At 39.5% G+C, this 24,822-nt stretch overlaps 1 protein-coding gene across 1 annotated transcript in view; it reads right to left on the bottom strand.

The window, feature by feature from the left end:
- Positions 1-24,449, bottom strand: part of kcnq1.2 (potassium voltage-gated channel, KQT-like subfamily, member 1.2) — a 567,343-nt gene extending 542,894 nt beyond the window's left edge. The window contains exon 1 of the mRNA XM_072552112.1: positions 23,916-24,449. Within this exon, the coding sequence (XP_072408213.1) occupies positions 23,916-24,322 (407 nt within the window). The 5' untranslated portion in view covers positions 24,323-24,449. The remainder of the gene's footprint in view (positions 1-23,915) is intronic.
- Between the last annotated feature and the right edge of the window lie 373 nt (positions 24,450-24,822).

Below are 24,822 nucleotides of genomic sequence, written 5' to 3'. Positions count from 1 at the left end.
CCTATGTGAGAATCTCTCTGGCTATGTGGAAGGCATCTTGAAACCTATTGTACAGGGGATCTCCAGCTTCTGTCGCGACACTACGGATTTCTTCCAGAAACTCAGCACCCATGGACCAGTCAAATCGGGAACATTCCTCGTCACAATGGACGTTTCTGCACACAACACCAGCATCCCCCACAAGGATCGCAGCAACAGCATCAGTACTCAACACCAACAACTGCCAGTCTCCAAGCACCATCCTACAACTCATCTGCTTTATCCTCGATCATAACGTCTTCACCTTTGACAACCAATTCTTCATCCAGACACACGGAACAGCCATGGGGACCAAATTTGCACCCCAATATGCCAACATTTTTATGCACAGGTTCGAACAAGATTTCTTCTCTATGCAGGATCTCCAACCAACATTGTACACCAGGTACACTGATGACATTTTCTTCCTCTGGACCCATGGCGAGGAGTCACTGATAAAACTACACAGTGACATCAAGTTTCATCCCACCAAACTCACCATGGATTACTCTTGACTATCCGTCTCATTCTTGGATACGTGCGTCTCCTTCAAGGACGGACACCTCAGCACCACACTCTACCGCAAACCCACAGACAACCTCACAATGCTACACTTCTCCAGCTTCCACCCAAAACATATTAAAACAGCCATTCCCTATGGACAAGCCCTACGCATACACCGGATTTGCTCAGATGAGGAGGAACGTGACAGACACCTGGAAGTACTCAAGGATGCCCTCACAAGAACGGGTACGATGCTCAACTCATCGACCGCCAGTTCCGACGTGCCACAGCAAGGAACCGTAATGACCTCCTCAGGAGACAGACACGGGCTGCAACTTACAGGGTACCCTTCGTTGTGTAGTACTTCCCAGGGGCTGAAAAATTACGCCATGTTCTTCGTGACCTGCAACACATTATCAATGAGGATGACCACCTCACCAAGACCTTCCCCACACCTCCACTACTTGCCTTTAAACAACCGCCAAACCTCAAACAGATCATTGTTCGTACCAAACTTCCCGGCTTTCAGGACAACTCCATACAACCCTGTCACGGTGGACGCTGCAAGACGTGTCAGATTGTGGACATAGATACCACCATTACGCGTGGGAACACCTCCTACCTTGTACATGGCAGGTACTCATCTGACTCAGCCAACATTGTCTCTCTTATACGTTGCAGGCAAGGATGCCCGGAGGCATGGTACTTTTGGGAAACCGAGCAAAGGCTACGACAACGGATGAATGGGCACCACACAACAATCAGACAGAAGGGTTCCCTCCCAGTTGGGGAACACTTCAGTGGTCCAGGACATTCAGACTCGGACCTTCAGGTGACCATCCTCCAAGGTGGAGTTTGGGACAGGGAGCAGGGGAAAGTGGCCGAGCAGAGGCTGATAGCTAAGTTCGGTACCCATAGGGAGGGCCTCAACCGGGACCTTGGGTTCATGTCACAGTACAGGTGATCACCATTGCACTACACCCACACACATCCTTATAGACACACACACCCCCTCACAGACTTAAGACACTCTGCACTCACTACACACACACACTTTCTCACACTCACAACCCCCACCCCAGACAGACAGACACACACAGACAGACAGACAAAGACCCACATGCACACATATTTTGTGGTGAATTTTTTTGTACTTGCAGAGTTACATTGCACTTTGCTCAAAAACTACATACATTCATGTAGAACTCTGAGCTCAAAAACTGCATGAATTTATGTAAAACTCTGTTATCTCACTTTTTAGATTGGAATCAATCTAAACATCAGGTCATAGATAGAGAACACAGGGGGCTAACACCTTCAACATATTGTCTAGCTATCACCATTGTTAACAGCTAACCCAAGAATGCAACTTTAAAAAAAAGGGTTTTGTGATTTACACATGAAAGAAGTGAAACTATCACTGTATTCTAACAGATGAAAGGCTTAACAGATAATCAATTTTTCAATGTATAATTTCAGTTACATCACACTGCAAATTTTTGCGATAAATTCTGTGTCACGAGCGAGCCCTCCACAATCACCTGATGAAGGAGCATCGCTCCGAAAGCTAGTGTGCTTCCAATTAAACCTGTTGGACTATAACCTGGTGTTGTGTGATTTTCAAATTATCCCTGTTACTCTTCTTAAACAAGGGGAACAAGGGGATAATATTAGCAATTCTCCAGTCCTCCAGGGCTCACCCGTGTTCACGGATGCTGCAAAGATATCTGTTAAGGCTATTCCCTCTCTCGCATCCCTCAGTAACCTGGGAGAGATCCCATCTGGACCTCTCCACCTTAATGCCTTTTAGAATACCCAACACTTCCTCCCTACTTATGCTGGCTTAACCTAGAGTAATCAAACCCCCATCCATAACCTCAACATCCATCATGTCCCTCTCCTCTGCGAATACCTGTGCAAAGTACTCACCAGGAATCTCACCTATTTTCTGACTCCAAGCATAACTTCCCTCCTTTGTCCTTGAGTGAGCCAATCCTTTCTCCTGTTACCCTTTTGCTCCTTATATATGAATAAAAGGCTTTGGGATTTTCCTTCACTCTGGTTGCTAAAGATATCTCATTACCTCTTTTAGCACTCTTAATTCCTCATTTCAGACTGGTCCCACATTCCCAATATTCTTCCAAAGTTTCATCTGTCTTCAGTCACCTAGACCTTATGAATACTTTTTCCAATTAGCTCATCTCAGAATTTCACCTGTCATCCATGGTTCCCTAATCTTGTCATTTCTATCCCTCATTTTCTCAGGAAAATGTCTCTCCTGCACTCGAATCAACCTCTCTTTAAAAGCCTCCCACATATTAAATGTGGATTTACCTTCAAACAGCTGCTCCCAATCTACATTCCCTAGCTCCTGCCGAATGTTGGTTTGGTTAGCTTTCCCCGAATTTAGCACTCTTCCTTTAGAACCACTCTAGTCTTTGTCCATGGAGTATTCTAAAACTTACAGAATTGTGATCACTATTCCCAAAGTCATCCCCGACTGAAATATCAACCACCTGACCGGACTCATTCCCCAACACCAGGTCCAGTGTGGCTCCTTCCGGAGTTTGACGATTTACATACTGCTCTAAAAAACCCTGCTGAATACTCTTACAAATTCTGCTCCATTTCGACTTCTAACATTAAGTGAATCACAGACAATGTTGGGAAAATTAAAATCTCCTATCACCTCAGCCTGTTGTTCCTACATCTTTCCACATTGACTTCTGGTAAATACAGGGGTATACCAAGATAAGTCCAACTATTTGTCCCTTGCTTGCCAATTATGTCCACAGCTTGCTAATAGAAAATGGAAGGGCTTGGAGTAGCAGTAGAACAGGGCAACTTTCAGATGAGTATGCAGACAGGCAGTTGCTGGACCCCTCAATATCCAATAATAGTAAATACAGAACACCTCGGTCACTAGCAGCACAAACTTGTATTCTTAACACCACAAAGTTTAATTTGCATAACAATTGCAAACTTCATCCAAAAAGAAATACCTTGGAAAGTTAAAAACATCAGTTTCCTTCAATTTCTGATTCTCCTGTTCAGTATCATAAGTATCATGCTCACGGTGATATGCAATTTCTTTCCTTTACTGCCATTCTTAATCAATAAACATATTGGATCCAGTTTAATTTGGTTTCAAATAACAAGAACTTGCTGCCTAAAGGCAACCACAACTTTGAAATACAATGTGGGCAAATGTGAGGTCATGCACTTTGGTAGGAAGAATAGAGGTATGGACTATTTTCTAAATGGAAGAACGTTCCTCAATCTGAAGCGCAAAGGGATTTGGGGAGTCCTAGCCAAGGTTTCTCTTAAAATAAACTTGTAGGTTGAGTCAGTAGTTAGGAAGGCAAATACAAGGTTGTCATTTATCTCATGAGGACTGGAATGTAAAAGCAGGGATGTAGTTCTGAGGCTTTATAAAGCTCTGGTCAAACAACACTTAGAGTACTATGAGCAATTTTGGGCCCCACACCTCGAAGGAAGTACTGGCCCTGGAGCTGGTCCAGAGGAGGTCCATGAGAATGATCCTAGGAATGAGAGAGAGAGACTTAACATGTGTCGAATGTTTGAGGACTTTAGGACAATGAAGCTGAGAAGAATGGTGGGGGTTGATGGGGTGGGGTGGGGGGGGGAAGCTAGAATCTGATTGGAAGTTTGAGAATACTGAACTGCTTGTACAGAGTGGCCATTAGTAAGATGTTGCCACTGGCAGGAGAGACAAGGACTCAAGGGCACAGCATAAGAGTAAAAAGGAAAGATCCTTTAGAATGGAGATAAGGAGAAACTTCCTTAGCCAGAGAGTGGTGAATCTGTGAAATTCATTGCCGCAGAAGGCAGTGGAGGCCAGGTCATTGAGTATATTTAAAATAGAGATAAGCTATTGTGGGAAAATGGGGTTCAAAAACCAATCAGCTATGACTGAATGGCAGAGCAAACTCAATGAGCAGAATGGTCTAATTCCTGCTATGTCTTATGGTCCAACTGACTACTGAATTCTGCACATACATAATTTACTAAATTATTCTGATGTGCAAAACTGAAAGTCAAGAAATTGAACATTTTTCCACACATCAAATCAATTACAGATTTTTTTGTATCTAATGTCATCTCCCTAAAAGGGCTACCAAAATGATAGCTTACTAAACATGTCATTAAGATTTTTTTTTAAAAAGCATACAGGCGTTACACTAAATGGCACAGCAATTATGTACACTTCTTTAGAATTTCAAAATTCAACCAAAATTAGTGTAAAAGAAATTGATATAAAGTTATTGTTCATTCTTCTCCATCACCCTCAAAAGGTAGTACTTTTAAATTAATCCTATTCATTTCAAAAGATGCAATATCCACATCTGCAGAATTAATTATGATTGTAACATCTTTTCAAATGCTGCTATTTCTGCAAGTTTTTGGAATATTAGCAGTTTTATGTTTTATTCTTGAAGTACAGCTTAAAATAAGGACCAATTGGTTAATTCTACTTTGTCAGGATAATTGTCTCCAAATTTATGTTCAACCAGAAATCACTGCCAGTAGTTATAGTAATTTATTACTTCATATTCTTTCCTCAATCTCTACATACCTACTGAACCAAAATTATTATGCCCTGCTAACAAGGGTCCTAGTTAGTATTTTCTGCTGATATATTAGGACAAATGTTTGAGTTAATGGACAACCTATGTATTCTGATCAAGTGAAGTTTGCAGAATGAAATCTGTAATGTGCTAACAATTCACAAGGTCATTACAGGTTAGGAAGAGAGATTGTCACAGAAACATCAATAAACAAGAAGAGATATAATGTCCCTGAACAGCAATGAGATAAGTAATATGAAAAGTAGATGTTGTTCAGTCTTCCTATTTAAACCTGAGATGATGAACAGTGCTGTGCCCACCAGGATGCTAAGTACTGACAAAAAGATTTTTAATTTCCTCTGGTAATCTATTTAAAATAAACACTGCTAGTGACAGTACTGAAGAAAAGGGATTCAATGAAGTGTGTCTAGGTATCAACAAATTTGCTTGGGAAAGGAGGAAGGTGTGAATTTTTCCAATTCTTTAAAAACGAGGATGTTCCCATTTATCATTTATCAGCAATATCCTGACCTATTCTGAGGAAATATACACTTTCTTAAAAATTAAACAGCCGTCAATTCTCTTTTAAAGTTATGAAACAGTCAAGATACCTCTGCAGAATTTCACTCTTCGGAATGGTTCACATGGATTACTACTAATGATTTTTCTACTCATCTCATTCCTCTAGATTCTATTAAGAGATCCTCAGATTCTTTGCTGCTAACAACCACTGATGGCATCATTCAAATATTTACAAATTGGGATGGGAATCAGTATCTTCTCTCAATGCCAGAGGAAGCGGTAGAGGTGGAGTACAATTACAACATTTAAAAAACATTTGGAAGTGTACATGGATAGAAAAGGTGGAGTGATATGGACCAAATGTAGGCAAATGGCACTAGTTCAGTTTAGGAACCCTGGTCGATATGGACGAGTTGGGCCAAAGGATCTGTTTCCATGCTGTATGACTCTATGACTCCATAGAAAACAGAATAATTCTAACACTTGTTTTTTAAATGTTCATTTATGGGATGTGAGCTCACTAGCTAGGCCAGGACTTATTTCCCATCTCTAATTGCCATCAGGTTTAATAGTCAAGTACACTGCTGTGGATCCAGAGTCACATATAGGCCAGACCAGATAAGGACAATAGATTTCCTTCTTTGAAGGGCATTAGTAAACTAGATGGATCTTTCTTGATGATTGACAATTAAATGGTCCTTCTTAGACTCTTATTTCCAGATTATTATTGAATTAAAAGTGCCACCATCTGACATGGCAGGATTCAAAATTCAGGTCCCCAGGGCATTACTTGGGTCTCTGGATTAATAGTCAAAAAATGTGGTGCTGGAAAAGCACAGCAGGTCAGGCAGCATCAGAGAAGCAGAAGAAACAACATTTCAGGCATAAGTCCTTATTCAGGAATGTTCCTAATGAGGGGCTTATGCCCAAAACATCAACTTTCCTGCTCCTTAGATGTTGCCTAACCCACTGTGCTTTTCCAGTGCCATACGTTTTGATTCTGATCTCCAGCATCTGCAGTTCTCACTTTCTCTGGATTCATAGTCTAGTGATAACACCACTGGACCATCACCTACCCCTAAATTTATTGGGCCTTGTCTGAATTACAGTCTCAAATGATTTATGATTCTACCACTTAGCACAGAACTATTGATTTATCAAGAAACAAAAACAGACATCAAACAGATGAATAATTAGATACAAATAGAATCTGCTGCAATTATTGAGTGAAAAATGTGAAGGCAAAATGTGAAGTTTGGTAAAGAAAATAAGCAGCACAACAGGGCAGAAGTAGTCAGTGCAATGCAAACTACAATATAACAAAGATATGATGCCAGTCTAAACTTGCAGTCCTTTTCTTAAACGTCCATATCTTTGATAAATTGAAATTGCTAATACATGGTGGGATAGGGTCCGTGGGCAGGGCAGAAATGAAAAGAAATGACATTATTTTCAGATGTTTAGGTATCAAAATTTTTCACTGAATATTCATTTCCTGCACAACATACTAATTTAATGTATCAGTAATTTTGCAAAGAATCAATATGGAAGCACAAGAAAAACCACAAGATTTTTTTACCCCCACCATTTTATTCATGCATACAGCAAGGCAGCATTCTGTTAATACTGCATCATAGCTCACATCAAACTAATTTGGTATTTTTAAACCAAACAGCTACATAATTTCCTTCCAAAATTATGTTAAACAGAGGCTCCATCTGCCTCCAGGTGGATATGAAGGATCCCATCATAACATTTTGAAGATGAGCAGCAGAGTGATCCCTGGTGTTCTGGCCAATATCTATCCCTCAATCAACGTTAGAAACAAAAAAAAACCATCTGGTCATTATCATATTCTTAACAACAGTTATAATGAAAATTATGTTGGTACAGTATGGATACTGACATAACTAAAGCAGAAACAGAAGAGGAAGCATTAGCACGTTAGGTTTAATGAATATCACTTAATCACAATATTGTATGAGATAATATATGGGATGCCCAGCCAAAGAACCTTGACAAAAATCATAGAATTCTTTGTTCAGCTTCTGTTGAAGTTGACAAGGTGGCTATGCATCCACCCTTTGATCCCAGTAGGAAACTCAGTCTCCCAGTAAGGCATTTATAACAAAAAAAATTGCCAGACAATGGGTGGGATTTTATCAGGAGCATGCCAGTCTTTAATGATGCCACTTCAACTCTTTCATTTGTTCCAGTTTCCTCCATCTGCTTCTCTCCTTACAGAACTCAACTCACTGCAGCGAAATGACTCTTGGGCCACAGCAATGTAGCTGACTCTTTATTGGCCACTGTGGTGGACTAGATAGCCAATCAGTTCAGAGCAGCTCAGGATGGACAACAAATGGTCTTGTTTGCACATAAGAATCATTTAAAAAATGTCTGTTTGGCATGGGATAATCATGTGTGGGTCAGGTTCGGTGGGAATAAGGAGATTGGAGGAAACGAGATGTGAGGTAATTGAAGGGTGCTCAGGGTTGCAGTTGTCTACGTATTACATCAGGTTTTAAGCTAATATTTCCTGGATCACTATCAAAGAAAATCACATGGATTAGGAGACATTCATACAGAGTTCCAGGCAGCAGTGGAATTGCCCAATGTTTTTTCCACACAAGACTCCATGTCCGACATCCAGATCCATTCAAAGAAAACCATTAAAAAAAAATCTGGGTCTGCTCAAAGATTTCTGAAGAGCAAGTGGGGGAAATTTTACTGGACAGGGGGCAATAATTCAATTTCCTGGTGATGGGTGAAAAATGTTGCTCTTAAATTCCATATACAACAGAATTTAGTGAACTACCAGATAAGAGGGCTTTTAAAAATTAGTTCAGGGGATGCGGCTGACAGAAATTTAACACCCCCACCCAAGAGCTGATTGGTGTCAGTGTAGCAGCGACATGCCCATTGTCTATCCACCTCTGCGAGGGATTTTAACAGGGCCAGAGAAATAGTCAGGTAGCTTGTCCTTGGGCCAACTGAGGTCCTTAAGCAACAATGAATGATCACCAAGGCTCTTTTCCAGCTGCCATGCCACATTATAGTGGCAGTGGTGTTCAGACAAGAAAATCCAGGAAAGGTTGGAAGAGAGAGGACTAGGAGGATCTGGTATACCTTAAAACTGGACTCTAGTAGTGCTGGTGCTAGAGGGTATTGGCTTTTGACTTTTTTTAAAACTGTTTTGCCTTCATGCCACATGGCATGCTCACACTGTTATTGGCTCGGGAATTAGTCCCTCCTTGTACCAAAGGGCCCATTCCCAAAAATTGATTCCCTTCATGCATAGTTCCCCATTTCTCTACTAGCTCCATGTAAAATTCAAATCACTGAAACATGGTTACAGAGAAACAAAGCTAAAATAGTACTAACAATATTTTTCAAACTGAACTAAGGCACAAACTTGATCCATTATCTATAAAAGCTCCTTCCACCAAAAATCTTGCCCCCTCACAATAATGCCAACACAAAGTCTCACTTAAAATAAACACTAAACCAGAAACTAGATGCATTTTTGCTTACATTGACAAGGAAAATTAGAAAAGTACTAAATTCTGAACTAAATAAATGCAGTCAGTCAAAAGTATCATTGTTCAAAAGTTTCACTAATCTTTAAATTATCAACTGAAATATGGAGCAAATCTTTGTATCATGCTGTCAATAGCTGTAACTTAGCAATTCATTAGCTCCTCAGTAAAATTAATGATAGTGTGGAAATTAACCATTAGCTGAAAGTTATTTAAAATAATAATGAGGGACATCTTTCAGTAGCCTTTGGGTTCTCATTAAGGAAATACTGATATTATGCTTCCCATCATTGTTACTCAATAAACAGTAACACAATGTTCAACATTTACATCACAATAAAAGCCCAACTTCTAAATTGCAAGTGATGTATAACAAGAGGCTATAAAATTTCATTTGTGAAATATATCAGGTACATTTTTCTTAAATTTTGCAAAGACAAATGAAATGAATTGTTCAGTAACTGATATTGTGCTAGCTTTTGTACTAGTGTGCGCTATGGTACATAGACTGCATCTTTTACTACTCCATTCCTGTTTATTTCAATTCACATTACCAATAATTGTTGCGTCATATCACCAGATTCTTAATGCCATGGAGATGCGAACTATTTTAGCAATATATGTAGTTCACGCATTTTACAATTAGGAATGTACAATCCCAATATTGTGAAAGCAGGCCATTCGGTCCATCAAGTCCACACCTATCCTCCAAGCAGCATTCCATCCAGCCTCACTCCATCTCTGTAACCGTGCATCCCCCACTTCAAGTACACATCTTTGGACTGTGGTAGGTAACCGGAGCACCGAGAGGAAACGAAGGCAGACACGAGAGAAACTGTGCAAATTCCACACAGACAGTTGTTCGATGGTGGAAGTGAACCCAAGTCACTCGCGCTGTGAGGCAGCAGTGCTAATCTCTGAAGCGCATCCGCCCGAATTACATTCAGAATTCTTTATTAATTTTCTCCAGTTCAGTTGGGAAAGTTCTTACCAAGCCATGTTGCCAGAAAGAATAATGTAAGCAGTTTATATAGCTCAAATAAATTCCCCACCCAACCCCCCTAATTAATAAACGTCGGACTGAACGCATGATACGTTCTTGGGAGGAAACAATTTCTATTTAAACTTAACAGAACTAAAACACTTGAAAGACTTTGAACTTCTGTAAGAGTTTAACTTTGGTTCTGTTATTTGTCTGAAGTAATAATTATGGCAGTCCGCAAATAGAAGAGTCCTTCTGTTGTGTAGTTTCATACCCGCATCCATGAGTAGGGTTCAAGCAACCTTATTAAAAACGCAAAGCCAAGAACCGTATTTAGTTCAGATCTCTTTATAACGTTGCTTGTTATACATCAAGACTAACTGCTATAATACATGTCGTCAGAGTACACTAGGCTTTGGTCTTACTGTTACATTATTAAAAGACTATTCTACGCATTCTACCACCTAATGCTAGTCAGTCAGCACAATCTGTCTCCACTTTCTTTCTTAACTCCGCGCGAATAAGCAGCAGCTCCGTGACAAGGTTGCTCCATGCTCCTCAGGCCTTTACACTAAACAAATGACTACCAATTTCTGGAGTTGCAAGACGAAAATAATATTTAATGAATAGTCAGTGAATAAAACATGGAGGGTATCGCAGCTACTGCCTTCACCTATTATACAACACATAACTGACTAAAACAAATGCTACACAGACAAAGCAAGGCATGATCAGTAATAATTTGGCAATTTTTCATGTACAAGCTAGACGAAAATTTGTACAACATGGGGCCGATCAGTCGTTATAAATTAAAATTATAAAATAATAAAATAATTAAAATGAGGATTGTGTACTTAAACAGTTTCAGTAACTTGATTGTCAATCAACGGTGGAAAGGTTCCATTTCACTCAAACCACAAAAGGAGCTAGATTACATCTTCACTGATCAATACATTTAATCAATGATGCAAGCAATTTCAGTGAAAAATGCAGTACCAAAGCCCACTTTCCGGATGACAGATGAAATGGAGATTTCCATTTCCATGTAATCCTAGATGCTAGTTTCGATCAAGGCATATTCCCTTTCCTTGATGAAGGTGATTTCCAATTGTGGAAACAAAATACTAACAGGTTTAACATAAGTTTCTGATTATGAATAGAGTTGCAAAGAATCAATTTAGCGATCAGTGAAAAAACTGGTCATGTTTATGAATAAAGTGGAATTTTCATAAACACAAGTGACTACAAGAAATATTTCCCTAATTATCATCCATTTCTACTGTTGCCATTGGCTAGCTATGTTTAGAGCTAATTGTAAAACATACTTAATGTTTCATCATACTTTCCCTTACATCACTAAGGGAATCTAGATTCATGTATTGAGAGGCAACATCTTGGTTAACAGTTAATTGAATTCATTGTTTTGCACGCAATATTCATTGGTTCTTTTTATTGCCTTGATTCAGATGTTTGTTAAACTGTCTACTCCAGTTTGGTTTGCAAACAGTCTATAATATTTATGCCATTGAATTGACTTTCTAATGAATAAATAAACAACTGTAAACATTGTAATCCCTTAAATTTTAGTCAGATGCTGCATATTTCATACAGAGTTAATCCAAGTTAAAGATAACTACAAAAAGGAACATGGCTGCTCTAAGTAATTACTAATGAATTCAATCCGCTGATGACAGCTGAGATAGTCTGCCTTTCCCTGCACTAAATACAGACAACAGTTCCTTCATAACAGAAAAATATCAGTTGATAGGTTAGATACAGAGAAATGATTTGTTCTTGTAGGTAAATAGAGAAAAAAAATTAAATAATTTTAAAATCAGAACTGGCCTATTATAAAGTGAAGTTATAATGAATGAATGAATGTATTAACATACCAAATTTCTCTTGAGTAATTTACACTAAATTCCTGGATCCAAGCCTTACATATGATTGGAAATGAACTTCTGGCATAATTCATACCCTGTCAGGGGCTAAACCAAAAATGGGTGGGATTAAATTTCAAGATAGTTGCAGTGATAATTCTGCATAAACAGAGGGTCCTACTGCAGCCACTAAGTAGCTTACAACCAAAGAACACCCAAAAGGTGTCACAAACACCACTCCTATGCTCATATCATATTAGCAGGTTAAAAATAACATTGGAGGGTTGTCCTGTGTCACAGGAGCATTGTCCTATGTCTGAACCAGTAGTACTAGGTTCAACTCCCATCATCTAGACATGTCATAATATGTCTGAACAGGGTGTTTTAAAAGATCCATATTGTATACAGAGGAAAAGATGGAGTCAAGTCTACAACCACCAAGCCTAGTAAAGCAAGATATTACAGGCCTTGACTGCACTTCTGAAAAAAGTTAGTGATTTTATTACAAGGTAGGGATTTGATACAACCTGAGGAGCTTCACCCTGTCAGATAGAGAAGACCCTAGAATCACTGGACTGGTTGGCAAGGTTGTCAGATCTGTTTGGTTTCTGTAGTGCAATTTTGATCTTGATATTTTCCAGTTTATAGCACCCAAAAGGTTAGCTAAGAGTTAGCTCAGGATCCTGCAAAACCTGAAATGATGGACGAGCAGACGATTTGTTTGGGTTCTCCCATCACAGAAAGCTAAAGGCAGAAAAGTAACATACTCTTGCATGACAAACTGAATGAATCAGATTTACTTAAGTTATTTCTTTCAAAGGAGAAGCTCAAAACATCCAGAGAGAGGTTGTGAGAAGGAAACAGAAAAATTGCAATGAAAGACAGACTGAGTGGGATGAAATGTGGCACAGGGAGTGTAATTTGGGGAAATGTCCAATTTGGCAGTAAGAACAGAAAAAACAGAAAAACAGCATATTATTTAAATGTAGAGACTGCAAAATGCTGCAGTACATAGGGATCTGGTTGTCTGTGACTATGAATCACGAAATCTTGACATGCAGGTAGAGCAAGCAACTGGGAAGACAAATGGTATGTTGCCCTTTAATGCAGGGAGATTAACAGGTTTTTTAAAACAGTAAAGGAATCCAGAGTTATGGGGATCAAGCAGAAAAGTTGAGTTGAGGATTATCAGATCTGTTGTGATTGCATGGTGCAGTAGAGTTGACGTGCCAAATGGTTTAAATCTCATGCTATGTCCTATGGTACCTTTGGATGCATCCTAACCAGTCCTGGTGCTTTATCAATCCCAAATACAAACAGCTTATCTAATGCCTCCTCCTTACCAACTTTAAGCCCTTCAGGTTTCTGAATTATCTGCTCCTTCACCATGACCAGTGCACCATTTTGCTCCTTGATAAGACAGATATAAAATTTTAATTTATTATCTCAGTTATGCTGTTTGCCTCCATACTTAAATCCTCCTTTTGGCCCCTAATCAGGCCAATGCTTCTTTGTACTTCCTTCTTACTATTTATATGCCCAAGGAATACTTCAGATTCCCTTTTCTATTCACTGTTAGCCTACTTTCATACTCTTTCTTTTATGTGCTTATTCATTTCAGTTGAAGTCTGTATATTTGGCCTGGATCTCTGAGATTGTTGATCAGTTCTCTGTCTTAATCTCCATCTGTTGTGTCATCCAGGTAACTCTGGATTCGATTGTTCTGCATTTACATATTGTGGAGATATACTTGGTCTGCATCCAAATTCTCTTCTCTAAAGACAGACTGTTGATTAGATGCTCTTGCCTGATCCAGATTCATTCAACCCCTGGATGACATTCCTCAGTTAATTATTCTTGCTCAAGTCTTGCATTATTTCACAATTAAGAGCAGCTTGTGCACCAAGGCTGCTCAGCTGGAGTATGAACACCCAGAGGCCTGTCATCAGGAACTCTCATGGCACTCACCTTGCCAGATGAAAGAAATCACTGGAAATGTCTGATGATACTGGAAGTTTGACCACAACTACTGCTGAGGTTTCAGCCACGTCAATCTTATTTGACTTGGTGGCCTTTTCTTCCCACCCTCAAAGACCGAAAAACAGAGGACACCCCCCACTGCCCCCTCACACACATACCTGCCTGAATTATCAGCCTCCAAATTGAACTTCATTTCAGTATGAGGATTGATGGAAAACCTTGCCCTGGAAACCAGGTTTCTGCAATACTTCATGATTTTCTGGTGCAAACACTTTCTTCCAAAATGGATGCCACTATAATGGTTAGTGATGGCTTTACATTATGCCTGTATTTCAGAGTCACATCTCCATCCTGCACCCAGAGCTACTAACTGCCTGCACCATCTGTCTTCAAACCTTTACCAGCCCAATGGGACTATGTCTGCACCCCATGAAGCAAAGGCCTGATCCCATCCACCCAGTTGTCAGGTGGAAAGTGTGTTGATATTTCAGAGGGAAAATTCAGCTGCATGTCTTGATTTCAACACCAGCAGTACAGAGACATCAGAATAAATGGTATATTTGAAAACTAGGTTGAAGAGGGGAATATCTGAGTCATGATATCCCTAAAGTAAAGAAAGATATGAAAAGAACCAGGCTAGAGAACAAATGACAGAAAGCTCATCAATCAAAATCTTGATGGAGAAAATCATTTAGCTCATCCAAATTCATCCAAATAAAATCAAATGTCAGTGAGTTGACTTTCACCACTGAATCAGAGCATCAAAAGCTGCAAAGATACAACTGTAATGTCCCCAAAGGATAGTCTTATTTGTTTTATTCTGGAACAAGTTTAAGATGCCAATATTTTGATATTAACTAAAGTATAGGGCAAAATAAAAAAAAATCTGTATTAACACTAGCTGTTGTATAATTTATCCTAAATTTCAAGTCTTTCAAAAATTTGTTTAGTAACACCAATACTTGAAATCACAGTCCTGAAGGGATTCCAAACAAACATTAAGCAATATGTGAAGAGCTTTTTGACATCAGACCTTCTGTCAGTTTGAACCTATGCCACAGTTTAAATTGAAGTAGCATTTCAAATTTACCAAATATATTCTTACTAAGCCTCTCACAAATCATCTTCACTCACAGCTATTAAAATTCAAATTTCCTGTCATAACAAAAAAAAGCAATTTGCAAAAGCAAACCCATATTTCCTATGAGCTGAGATTAATAACCAATTTAAGCTAAATTAAATAGCAACCAATGAACCATCTTTTTCTGTTATTACAAATCATGAAGTGCACCATCCATTCAAAAAATTGGTAGAGTAACAAAAGTCTGCAGCACATAAAGTGACGCTTCATCTCAATGCAAGACATGAATTTAATTCTTGTAGTGAAAAGTTATAAACAAGCAGGTTAATTACCCTATTGTCCAATATGTTAGTCATTTTTAGATAACTGAATCTTTTTATATAAAGCCTACTCACAATTGGCCATAATCTGAAGCTATCAGATGAGAGTAATTTACTATATTGAGCAAAAGTTAAAATTCAGGGATTCTGTGTGCCACAGTGGTAGTGTCTCTATCTCTGCACTGAGAGGCCCAGATTCAAGTCCTACCTGCTCCAGAGGAGTGTAATAACATTTGATTAGGAAAGTAGGTTAAATTTTAAAAGAAGTGTTAAAACTCTATTTAGCAGTAGAATCTAGAACTAAGAGTTATCTCAGGATAAGGGGACTGACAGAGGAAAATGTACTTCATTCAGAGAACCTGCAGAATTATCCAATCCAAAAGACTACGCATTCTCAATTGTTAAGTATATCCAAGACTGGGATCAAGAAATATTTGGTCACTTAGGGATCCAGTTGGATACAGCTTGGCAAAGTGATGTTCAAGTTTGGCTATGATCTGATACAATGATGCGGCAGGTTCATATTTCTTATGCTTTACATAAAGTCCCTCCAATTCTATGAATCAGTAAACATTCAAATCTTGCTTCTTATACCCTCAGGTGAAAACAATGTATTTATAGAACGAGGGCAAAATTGGGATTCAGTTGGGGCACAATTTCTACACAATTTGAGCAAAATTGTCTTCCGTTACTCAATTACACTATGATGAAAGCATTTAATATATTGTTACTTAGGAATTTGCATTCTGTACTTGAGATAAGTGGATTTTTAGTTTTCCTTCTGTGAAGTCAGCTTTTTTTAAAAAACAAATGTCAAAGTAACATTGAACAATAAGCTCAAAGCAATACTTCTAAGTTCGTAGCGTAATCTAAAATTACCTAGTGAGTTAACGGTTGAAGGGTTTAAAAAGTTGAGTTTTTACAATGTACAGAAATAGAGAGGTTGGGTCAGGAGTAGGAGCAGTTTCAATTCTTGGTTGTCTCCAGGTTAGCAGAACTGTAAAGACATCATGAACTATAAAAACAGCTTAAATAGACAGGGCTAATAAAAGCACTTTGCTTTTCTCAGAGTTCAGTTTTTAAAAAAAAGTCAGTCTCCCAATGTCCTGGTTAGGCAGAGTAGCCCTAGTTAAAATGAATATTCTACCTCACCTTCTATATCCTATGAGAATGCTCTTTCTGATGTTCTTTCAGTGACTTTCTGCACATTCCCGATGTAACTCTTTCCATTCCTTCCCAAGAATCTCAGATACAGGCTAACTCACTGACTTTCTTTCTAATAAGTATTTTTATTGAAAAAACCAAGTATAAACATCAATATAAAATTAAATAAATAAGAAAAAAGTAAAGAAATAAGTAATAACTGAAACAAAAAGAGAAAACCCCAATTAACTGCTGATCTATCTTACAAACAACCAAAACGTAAAATAGAATATCACACATTACTAGTGATAAACAACAGTATAATTAAATAACTAAGTACATGCTCAAAATAGATTTACGTTAAGTCATAACAAAACTCGTATATATGCAGGATTCCTCCTCCCGGGGATCTCCGGACCAGCCAGGACTATTACCACAGCCAGACAATATGGCTGAAATATCTGTGTCGGTATAGTTCAAAAAGGGCTGCCATATTTTATAGAGTAATTCAGTTTTTTGGTGCACCATATTTGTGAGGAAGTCAAGGGGGGTATATTCCATGATTAACCTGTGTCAGTTCAAAAGTCCTGGAGGGCCTTCAGCTGCCCAATTCACTAAGATATTTTGCCTTGCACAAAAGGAGAGAATGGAAAATAGTTTCCACACATGCACGTCCAGGGAGGGGAAAATCTGAAAAGCCCAAGAGTAGAGACACTGGATCCAATCTAATCTCCATAACCAAGATCTCTGTTAAAGCATTCGCTATTCTGTCCCAATACCTGCGGATCTTATGGCACATCCATAGGCAATGCATGAGAGTGACAACTTCTATTTTGCATTTAGAACACAGTGGGGATGCTCCTATCTTAAATTTTGCGAGTCGTTCAGGTGCTTTATAAGCCCTGTGGAGTATCTTTAATTGGATAGCTTGAGTTCTACTACAAATAGAGATCTTTCTGGCATTTTCCCAGATGTCCTCCCATGTTTCTGAAGAGATTTCTAACCCCAATTCTTCATTCCACATTTTAAATAATCGTTCCATGTCTTTCGATACCTCTTTGTATAATGAGTGATAAAGAGTACTGACCGAGGTCAGCCCCATCAGCAATAGCACTCTTCTCTCCCTATCAGATTCGTAGGGATTGCCTAGCAGTGTGGTCTTCTTCTGTATATAATCTCTTCTTTGGAAATACTGAAAAAGGTCCCTGTTAGGTAGTCCAAACGTCTGGTGCAACTGCTCAAAAGACATCATAACCTCCCCATTGAGCAGGTCCCCCAAGCAAGAGATACCTCTGGGACCTCCAAGTTTTAAATGGAGCATCTGTCTGCCCTGGCTGAAATCCCGATGCTCCCACTATAGGAGTATAATGGGAGGTTTTTTTGCAGATTACCCTCATGTTGTCACATTATCCTCAGGCTTTAATTGTATTTAATACAATAGGGTTTTTGCAATAGTCCATAATAGCTGTCATCTTGTCCATAAATAAAAGATTGATGAGGGGACACTTTGCTTGGGAGGTCTCAATGTCTAACAAAATTGATTGTGGGTCACAAGAGACTCAATCAGCTACATACGATAATAAAGAGCTCAACTGATATCTCCTAAAGTCTGGAAAGTCCAGTCCTCCCCTGGCCTTTGGAAGCTGCAGCTTTTCTAATTTGATAAGGGGCCGTCTATGATTCCAGATAAAGGAACCAAGCTAGCCATGGATCTTACGCAACACCAGTCTCAGCAAGTCATTTTCATTTTCATTTGACAGTTTCACCACAATAACTAAATTGCAAAAATAAATGAATGATCTATCAAGCCAGGTTTCAATCTGGAATCAGGCCTTTCAAGTATTAGAATCAGTGGGATCATAAATCCATATGACAAATATTCCCTTATTTCATATGACTAAATTTTGTAACATACATACTGAGACAACTAGCTTTGTTAGTTGCTTCTCCATACTGTATCTACGATCAATTAGACACTTTGTATCCCTTCCATGATCAGCTTTTCAAAACCCCATTCATGAAATATAAAATATCACCTTTTGTTTTGCTTTCACATACAACACTTTCACTTATTTATACTAAATAATCTTATTGCTACACTAGTTGGATTTTATCAAACAGATTATAAAACTGTTGAAAACCAGTAGGACATAGAACCATACAAGATTGAGGGATAATTATAAAAACAAAAAAAGGATGTGGAATTAGGCATTAACTACAATATGAAATGAGCCATGAGAGAGGTAAGTGGAATTTATTGGAATTGTGATGTCATTTACAAGAAAAGAGCAGAAGAGTTTTCTCCAGTGATGTGGCCAATATCTATCCTCATTCAACACCATATAGAGAAATTATCTGATCACACACACTTTACTGTCTGTGGGACATGGGTTGTGCTCATATTTCTTCCTAATAGTTACAACATGGACTATACATCAGGAGTATATCATTGGCTATAAAATATTTTGAGAAATCTATGTGTTTGTGAACAGCATGGCAAATCTTCCTTTCATTTTTATTATTCCAGTTAACTAACCTAATTTTATAATTTATAACAAGATGGTGATGGTTTTATGGAATTGTCCGATTGATGGAGCCTCTGGTATGGCAATCAGTTGCAGGGGAGCAGTCTGTTTGGGCTTATCGACATCAACTGCAAAATTAGGTTGTTGAATGCATCAGTCATCACTTACCTCATCACTCTAACCCTGCTTTTGCTGGATCAACTCTACAGTTTACATCAAGCCTGAAAGCACATGGCCTAGGAGAGGAAGGGTACTGCATTGCAGCATTTGCTGCTCAGCTTTGGCTTTTTGGGCCAGAATGCCTTTCCACAAGATGGCTGACAAAACAAGCAATTTCCTCAATCAAGAGTTTTCCAGGTGCAAAGAAATAGCAGGATTTTAAGGATGGGCAAGGGTCTGCCACTAACCATAACTAAGAATCAGACAGCTTCACAAAATTTCATGCTTAACTCATTTCCATTCTGCCTGGTGCAGGGGACAGTGTGGGGTTCATGGCACCTCACCAACTGAGCTGTACCAAATCCTATGAACTTGGGTGGCTCTTTTTACCTATCCCTATTCTTTGTTGGCTGCAATGTTGGCACTGCAATGATGTCACACAGGTGTTATATTGCTGATGCAATTATTTTTGTAGTCATTTTACTCAGTGAATTTCCATAATAACAATTAAAAAAAGTTCTATGGTCTATTGACTCTCAGTAGGCAATTATTCTCTAATACAAGAATTGAAATACAGCAAATTCAAACATTTTTGCATCAAACCCCAAATAAGATATAGTGTGAAGAGTATATACAAAGTTATGATGGGCAAATCTTTTCTCAGTTGTTCACTGATCTGTGATTTATTTCAGATTTTCATTCTTTTTAAAGTCTTGTAGTGTAGAAAAGGTTCTTTGGCCTATTGAGTCTGCATGAACAATAACTACCACTAAAACTGCACTAATCCCATTTCCTGCATCTATCTCACATCCTTCAATGTTACGATATGATATTTCAAGTGCCCTTCCAAATATTTTTTCAAGGTTTAAAGGTTTTCGACCTCCATTACCTTCCCAGGCAGTACATTCTGAATTCCCACCACAACGTGAAAAAGCTTATTTTTTAAAGCCCCTGAGTTTTCTGCCTCTTACCAAAAAATTATGCCCCTTCATGAGAAGGAGGGCTGAAGGGTTGGAGAGGTTACAGAGTTGAGGAGGTGTGTACATGCTAGAGCAGGAAACAGAGAGAGAAAGGGGTGTAGGTCATGGAGGAGGAAACAGAGAAGGGAAAGTATATCTGCTACTGCAAGTTATGGATTTTTTAAAAATTCATTCATATGATGAGGGAGGGCTAGCCCTGCATTTATTGCCCATCCCCAAATTGACCAGAAGACAGTTTAAAGTTAACCACATTGCAGTGTATCAGGAGTCCCATTGTAGGCCAGATGAAGCAAGGATGGCAGTTTTTTGCCCCTGAAAAGATATTAATTTACCAGATGGATTTTGTTTCTGACAATTGATTTATGGTCAACATTACACTTTTAATTCCAGATTTGGATTTGAATTCAGGTTCCACTCCCCACTGTATGGTTTGAACCCAGCTCCCCAAAACTTTATCTAGGTCTCTCAATTAACTGTCCAGCAATGGGCGGCACGGTGGCACAGTGGTTAGCACCAGAGACCCGGGTTCAATTCCCGCCTCAGGCGACTGACTGTGTGGAGTTTGCACATTCTCCCCGTGTCTGCGTGGGTTTCCTCCGGGTGCTCCGGTTTCCTCCCACAGTTCAAAGATGTACAGGTCAGGTGAATTGGCCATGCTAAATTGCCCGTAGTGTTAGGTAAGGGGTATGGGTGGGTTGCGCTTCAGCGAGGCGGTGTGGACTTGTTGGGCCGAAGGGCCTGTTTCCACACTGTAAGTAATCTAATCAATAATACCACTAGACCATCACTTCACCATCATAATGAGGGATGTAAGGGCTGGAAGAGGTTACAGAGATAAGGAAGAGTTGAGGGGTAGGGGGATATTACAGAGACAGGAGGAGTGTAGGGGCTGGAGGAGGTTCGACAGACAGGAAGTGTGTAGATCCTGCATGAAGTTACAGTGATATGCAGGACTGTAGTACCTGATGAAGGTTTCAGCGATAGGGTGGATTGTATAGCTAGAGGAGTGAAAAAGGGGTCTAAAGAGAAGTGAAAGAGGAGCTGAAGGAATGAGTAAGGTTACAGAGATGAGAAGGGATGTAGGGGCTGGTGATGGAGGTTATAGAATATTTTATCCATTAAAATTAAGGGGCATCTGACAGTGGAAGACATGCTGAACCAAACTTGCACATCATTTGTTATTAAATTGTGGTTAAAATTTTCCACTCTGAAACCTTTACCAAGAAGTTGAATGAGCACAGTCAAGAAATTAACCAAAGAAAATCCTCCCACATGTCGCTGAGAGTATGGATGCCAGCACAGCTATTCTTCATCCTCCCCCTTTCCTCCTCACTAACCCAGAAGATGAAGCAAACCTTAAATATAATACTAGCATACAGCAGGATCCACTCTCACTGCACATGAAATATACTAAAACAAAGAAATTCACTCATTTGAAAACATAAATGAAGACTGACTTTGAGAAGCAGTATCAATTAATGTTCCGTTCCAAAAAAATCTGAGAGTATATTTACTGAAGCAAGAGTTCAGCACTTGAGAACTTAGGCAAACACATTGATTATTTTTTTATCTCACAAATATGTTGGTAAAGCATCACGTAGAAAGCCCAATCCGCCATACTTTTCAAACGAAAGGAAAATAATCAATGAGAAATTATTTAGCTTGCACTTTGACAGGCTGTTGGTTTAGTCAAAGTGTTGACATTTGTGGGGTAGGAGCATTGCATTTCAGGGGTAGACATGTTAAGGATAATTTCTTATTGCCTCATGAATGGAACCTGACCCCGAATCGTATTTGGTTTTTGTTGCAAACTTTCCACAATAATTCTGGCACCAATAAAGAGCCTGTCTTAGCTAAGGGAGAATCAGAGAATTGGAGAAGGAATTTTTCAGTGGCCCTAAATGCAGTTGTAAAAAGCTTTGTTATTCTCAAAACTAATGTCAATACTTGGACAAAAATGATACAGGAGTCTATTAACAATAATATTGTCAACCTCAAAATAGATCTGTTTCTCCTTGAAAAAAAAATCACTCAGCCTTGCCTCACATTGTGGAACTCTCATGTGTTCACCAGGGTGAACTCTAAACCCAACACAAGAATTATATTACATACTAAATTTGTCACTTGCTCACAGAAAGTAGATACATGTAACTGGTATTGGAGAGGAGCAGGTCAGATGTGGATACTGTGACCAGCAGTTAGCATCAGGGAGAGGGGTATGTGAGGTGACTACCCTGTGACAGATGGTCAGCATTAGGGAGGGGTGGGCAAGATTAATACTCTTTGCAGATAAATATAAAGATCACCTTGAATGGAACTTCAGGCATTAATCACAAGTAAAAAAGGTCAGTACAGAGGAGAGGAGATAATGGCAAGGCACCCTCAAAGAAGGGTAAGTGAGATTAATGAGGCCAGTGTGAGACAGACAGACCCTCATTATCAGGAAAAGGGCTAGGTCACTAAGGCCGAGTGTTACCTTTGCTGGGTGCCATGGTAGGGCCAAAAATACCACCAAGAGCCTATTACAATGCTGCCAGGGCCAGCCACCCTCCCAAGTAATACAGGTAAAATGCCATTGGAGACAGCTAGTGGTCCTTAAATTGGTGACTTAAGTGATTCAACTCAACACAATGGGTGATAAATCTGCCAGTTTTGCTGTCACTAGCAAGTTGGCATAGCAGGAAGATGGTGCAAAATGGGAAGGTGACAATCAGACCCCAAACACCTTGTAAAATACAGCAAAGTCTTTAGAATTAAAAGTTATAATATTCCATACACTTTCAAAAGACTCAAAAATGTGCCTATAAGGGCAATGGAACTAAAGGAAACATTGGCTATGGAGCGGCGTCTACATGGTCATAAGAAGATGTCATGTGACTCATAAGGTGATTCCTTTGTTGAGATCCAGGAGCAGACTACGGTAAATTACGTTGTTATGCCATATGCATAAATAAAACATGGAAAGCTTCTTAGAGCAATTCTTCACTACATTGACTGTTTAAAGAGGTATCGATAGACCGACATGGTTCCTGTCATGAACGCATGGATCCCAAGAGAACCGAACTAAAGTTCAGAGAAAAAAAGTTTAACAAAAACTATTTGAAATGAACACTTTCGCCGCCACGAAGAGTAGAGCAGGTTCGACCTTATCAAAGTGGGTGGAAAATGCAGCTACGCCGGCATGAGATTCCTTTTATCAGGCACACAACACTTCACGAAACAAAACATTTTGGGGGGGGGGGGAGGGGGGAGGAATAGTAGAAGGAAAAAGGCATATATTAAACACAGTAGAAGATGATTGACCATTAACGCCCTATTGTACTGGAAGGGAGCATTTCTGTCACCTTCTTGAGAGGAAACTATTTCCTGCCTGGACTTAGACAGTTGTTTTCAAAGGATGAAATTGCGTGAAAGTTTATATCGAAACAATGCATTGTCGTAGGCGAGTAACGGAAGGTGTGAAGACGGGTTGGTTATTCAGAACATTTAATCCCATAGCTCGAAAGAACTTTGAGGAAATCTATGGCCGTCAGTAGCAATTAAAGACGAGGTTTTTTTAAAAAACCCACTGCTGTCAAGAATTCCCAGAGCACAAGTGAACACAATAGCATGGAACCGGAGTTCGAAAACAACTGTCTCAACAACTCCTTGATTATTCGTCATCAGCCGCTTTAAAAAAGTGTAAATACTTACACAGCGAAATGGTAAAGGAAGCACTTCCAGCCGCTCGGTCTTTCCAAAAAGTTGTAAACGTCTCCCTGCATGCTAGTTTTGGTCATGTAAGGATGGTAAAACCGAGTGGACGAGCTGTTCTTGCGGGACTCCGAGCCGGCCATGGATGCGCTGTTCATCGGAAGGGTTGAATCTGGCGTATCCGCCTCCGGATTGTCAGGAATACCTGATCCATTATTAACCACGACTTCTTCTTGCTCAAGTGAAACCGGAGAATAGCTAGTGTCAACCATATCCTCTGCCACTTCCAAAAACGTGGGAGAATGTCGGTGCCCATTGACGGTCAACAGGTGGGAACTTGGGTTTTGCACTTGATCCTGGAGATTGTACATTGGCAATCCAACCGACGCACCATTGGGGTACGACATCCCGTTCTTTTAACCGCGAGTCCCGTTGCAATTCTCAATTCAGTTCAGCCATGGTCTGAATGAACGGCAGAACAGGTCTGAGGGGCCGCCAGCTCCTGTGTCAATGTAAACGGAGCTGTTTAATCTACCACGGTCACTCGTTGTCTGTTGCTACACCGCATTAGCGGCACTGCCTTGGATTTCCAACAGTAATCCAGCAGATCACAGCTCAGTGTCCTAGAAATCGGATTTAAGAAATGAAAGCTCAAATCTTGCTTCCTCCGTCAGTGACCAATACAAACACACAGCTTCCAGCAATGGAAAGAAACATCAATACGTGGAAACAAACCGGCGGCTTAGTGAGTTAGATTAACAATCAGATTCTCTGTACCAGTCGACAAGACAACAAAAGACAAAGTGGGGAATCTTGGTGTAAATTACTAAATCAGAGTTCAAGATGGGTGTTTTACGACGACTGGGCTACAATGTTGAGTACTAACCGAAAATAAAACAAATTCAGC

The sequence above is a fragment of the Chiloscyllium punctatum genome, chromosome 32 (assembly GCF_047496795.1).
Source record: "Chiloscyllium punctatum isolate Juve2018m chromosome 32, sChiPun1.3, whole genome shotgun sequence".
Classification (NCBI taxonomy): Eukaryota; Metazoa; Chordata; class Chondrichthyes; order Orectolobiformes; family Hemiscylliidae; genus Chiloscyllium; species Chiloscyllium punctatum.
Note: the sequence above shows the minus strand (reverse complement) of the source record. Positions and strands in the feature narration are given on the sequence as shown.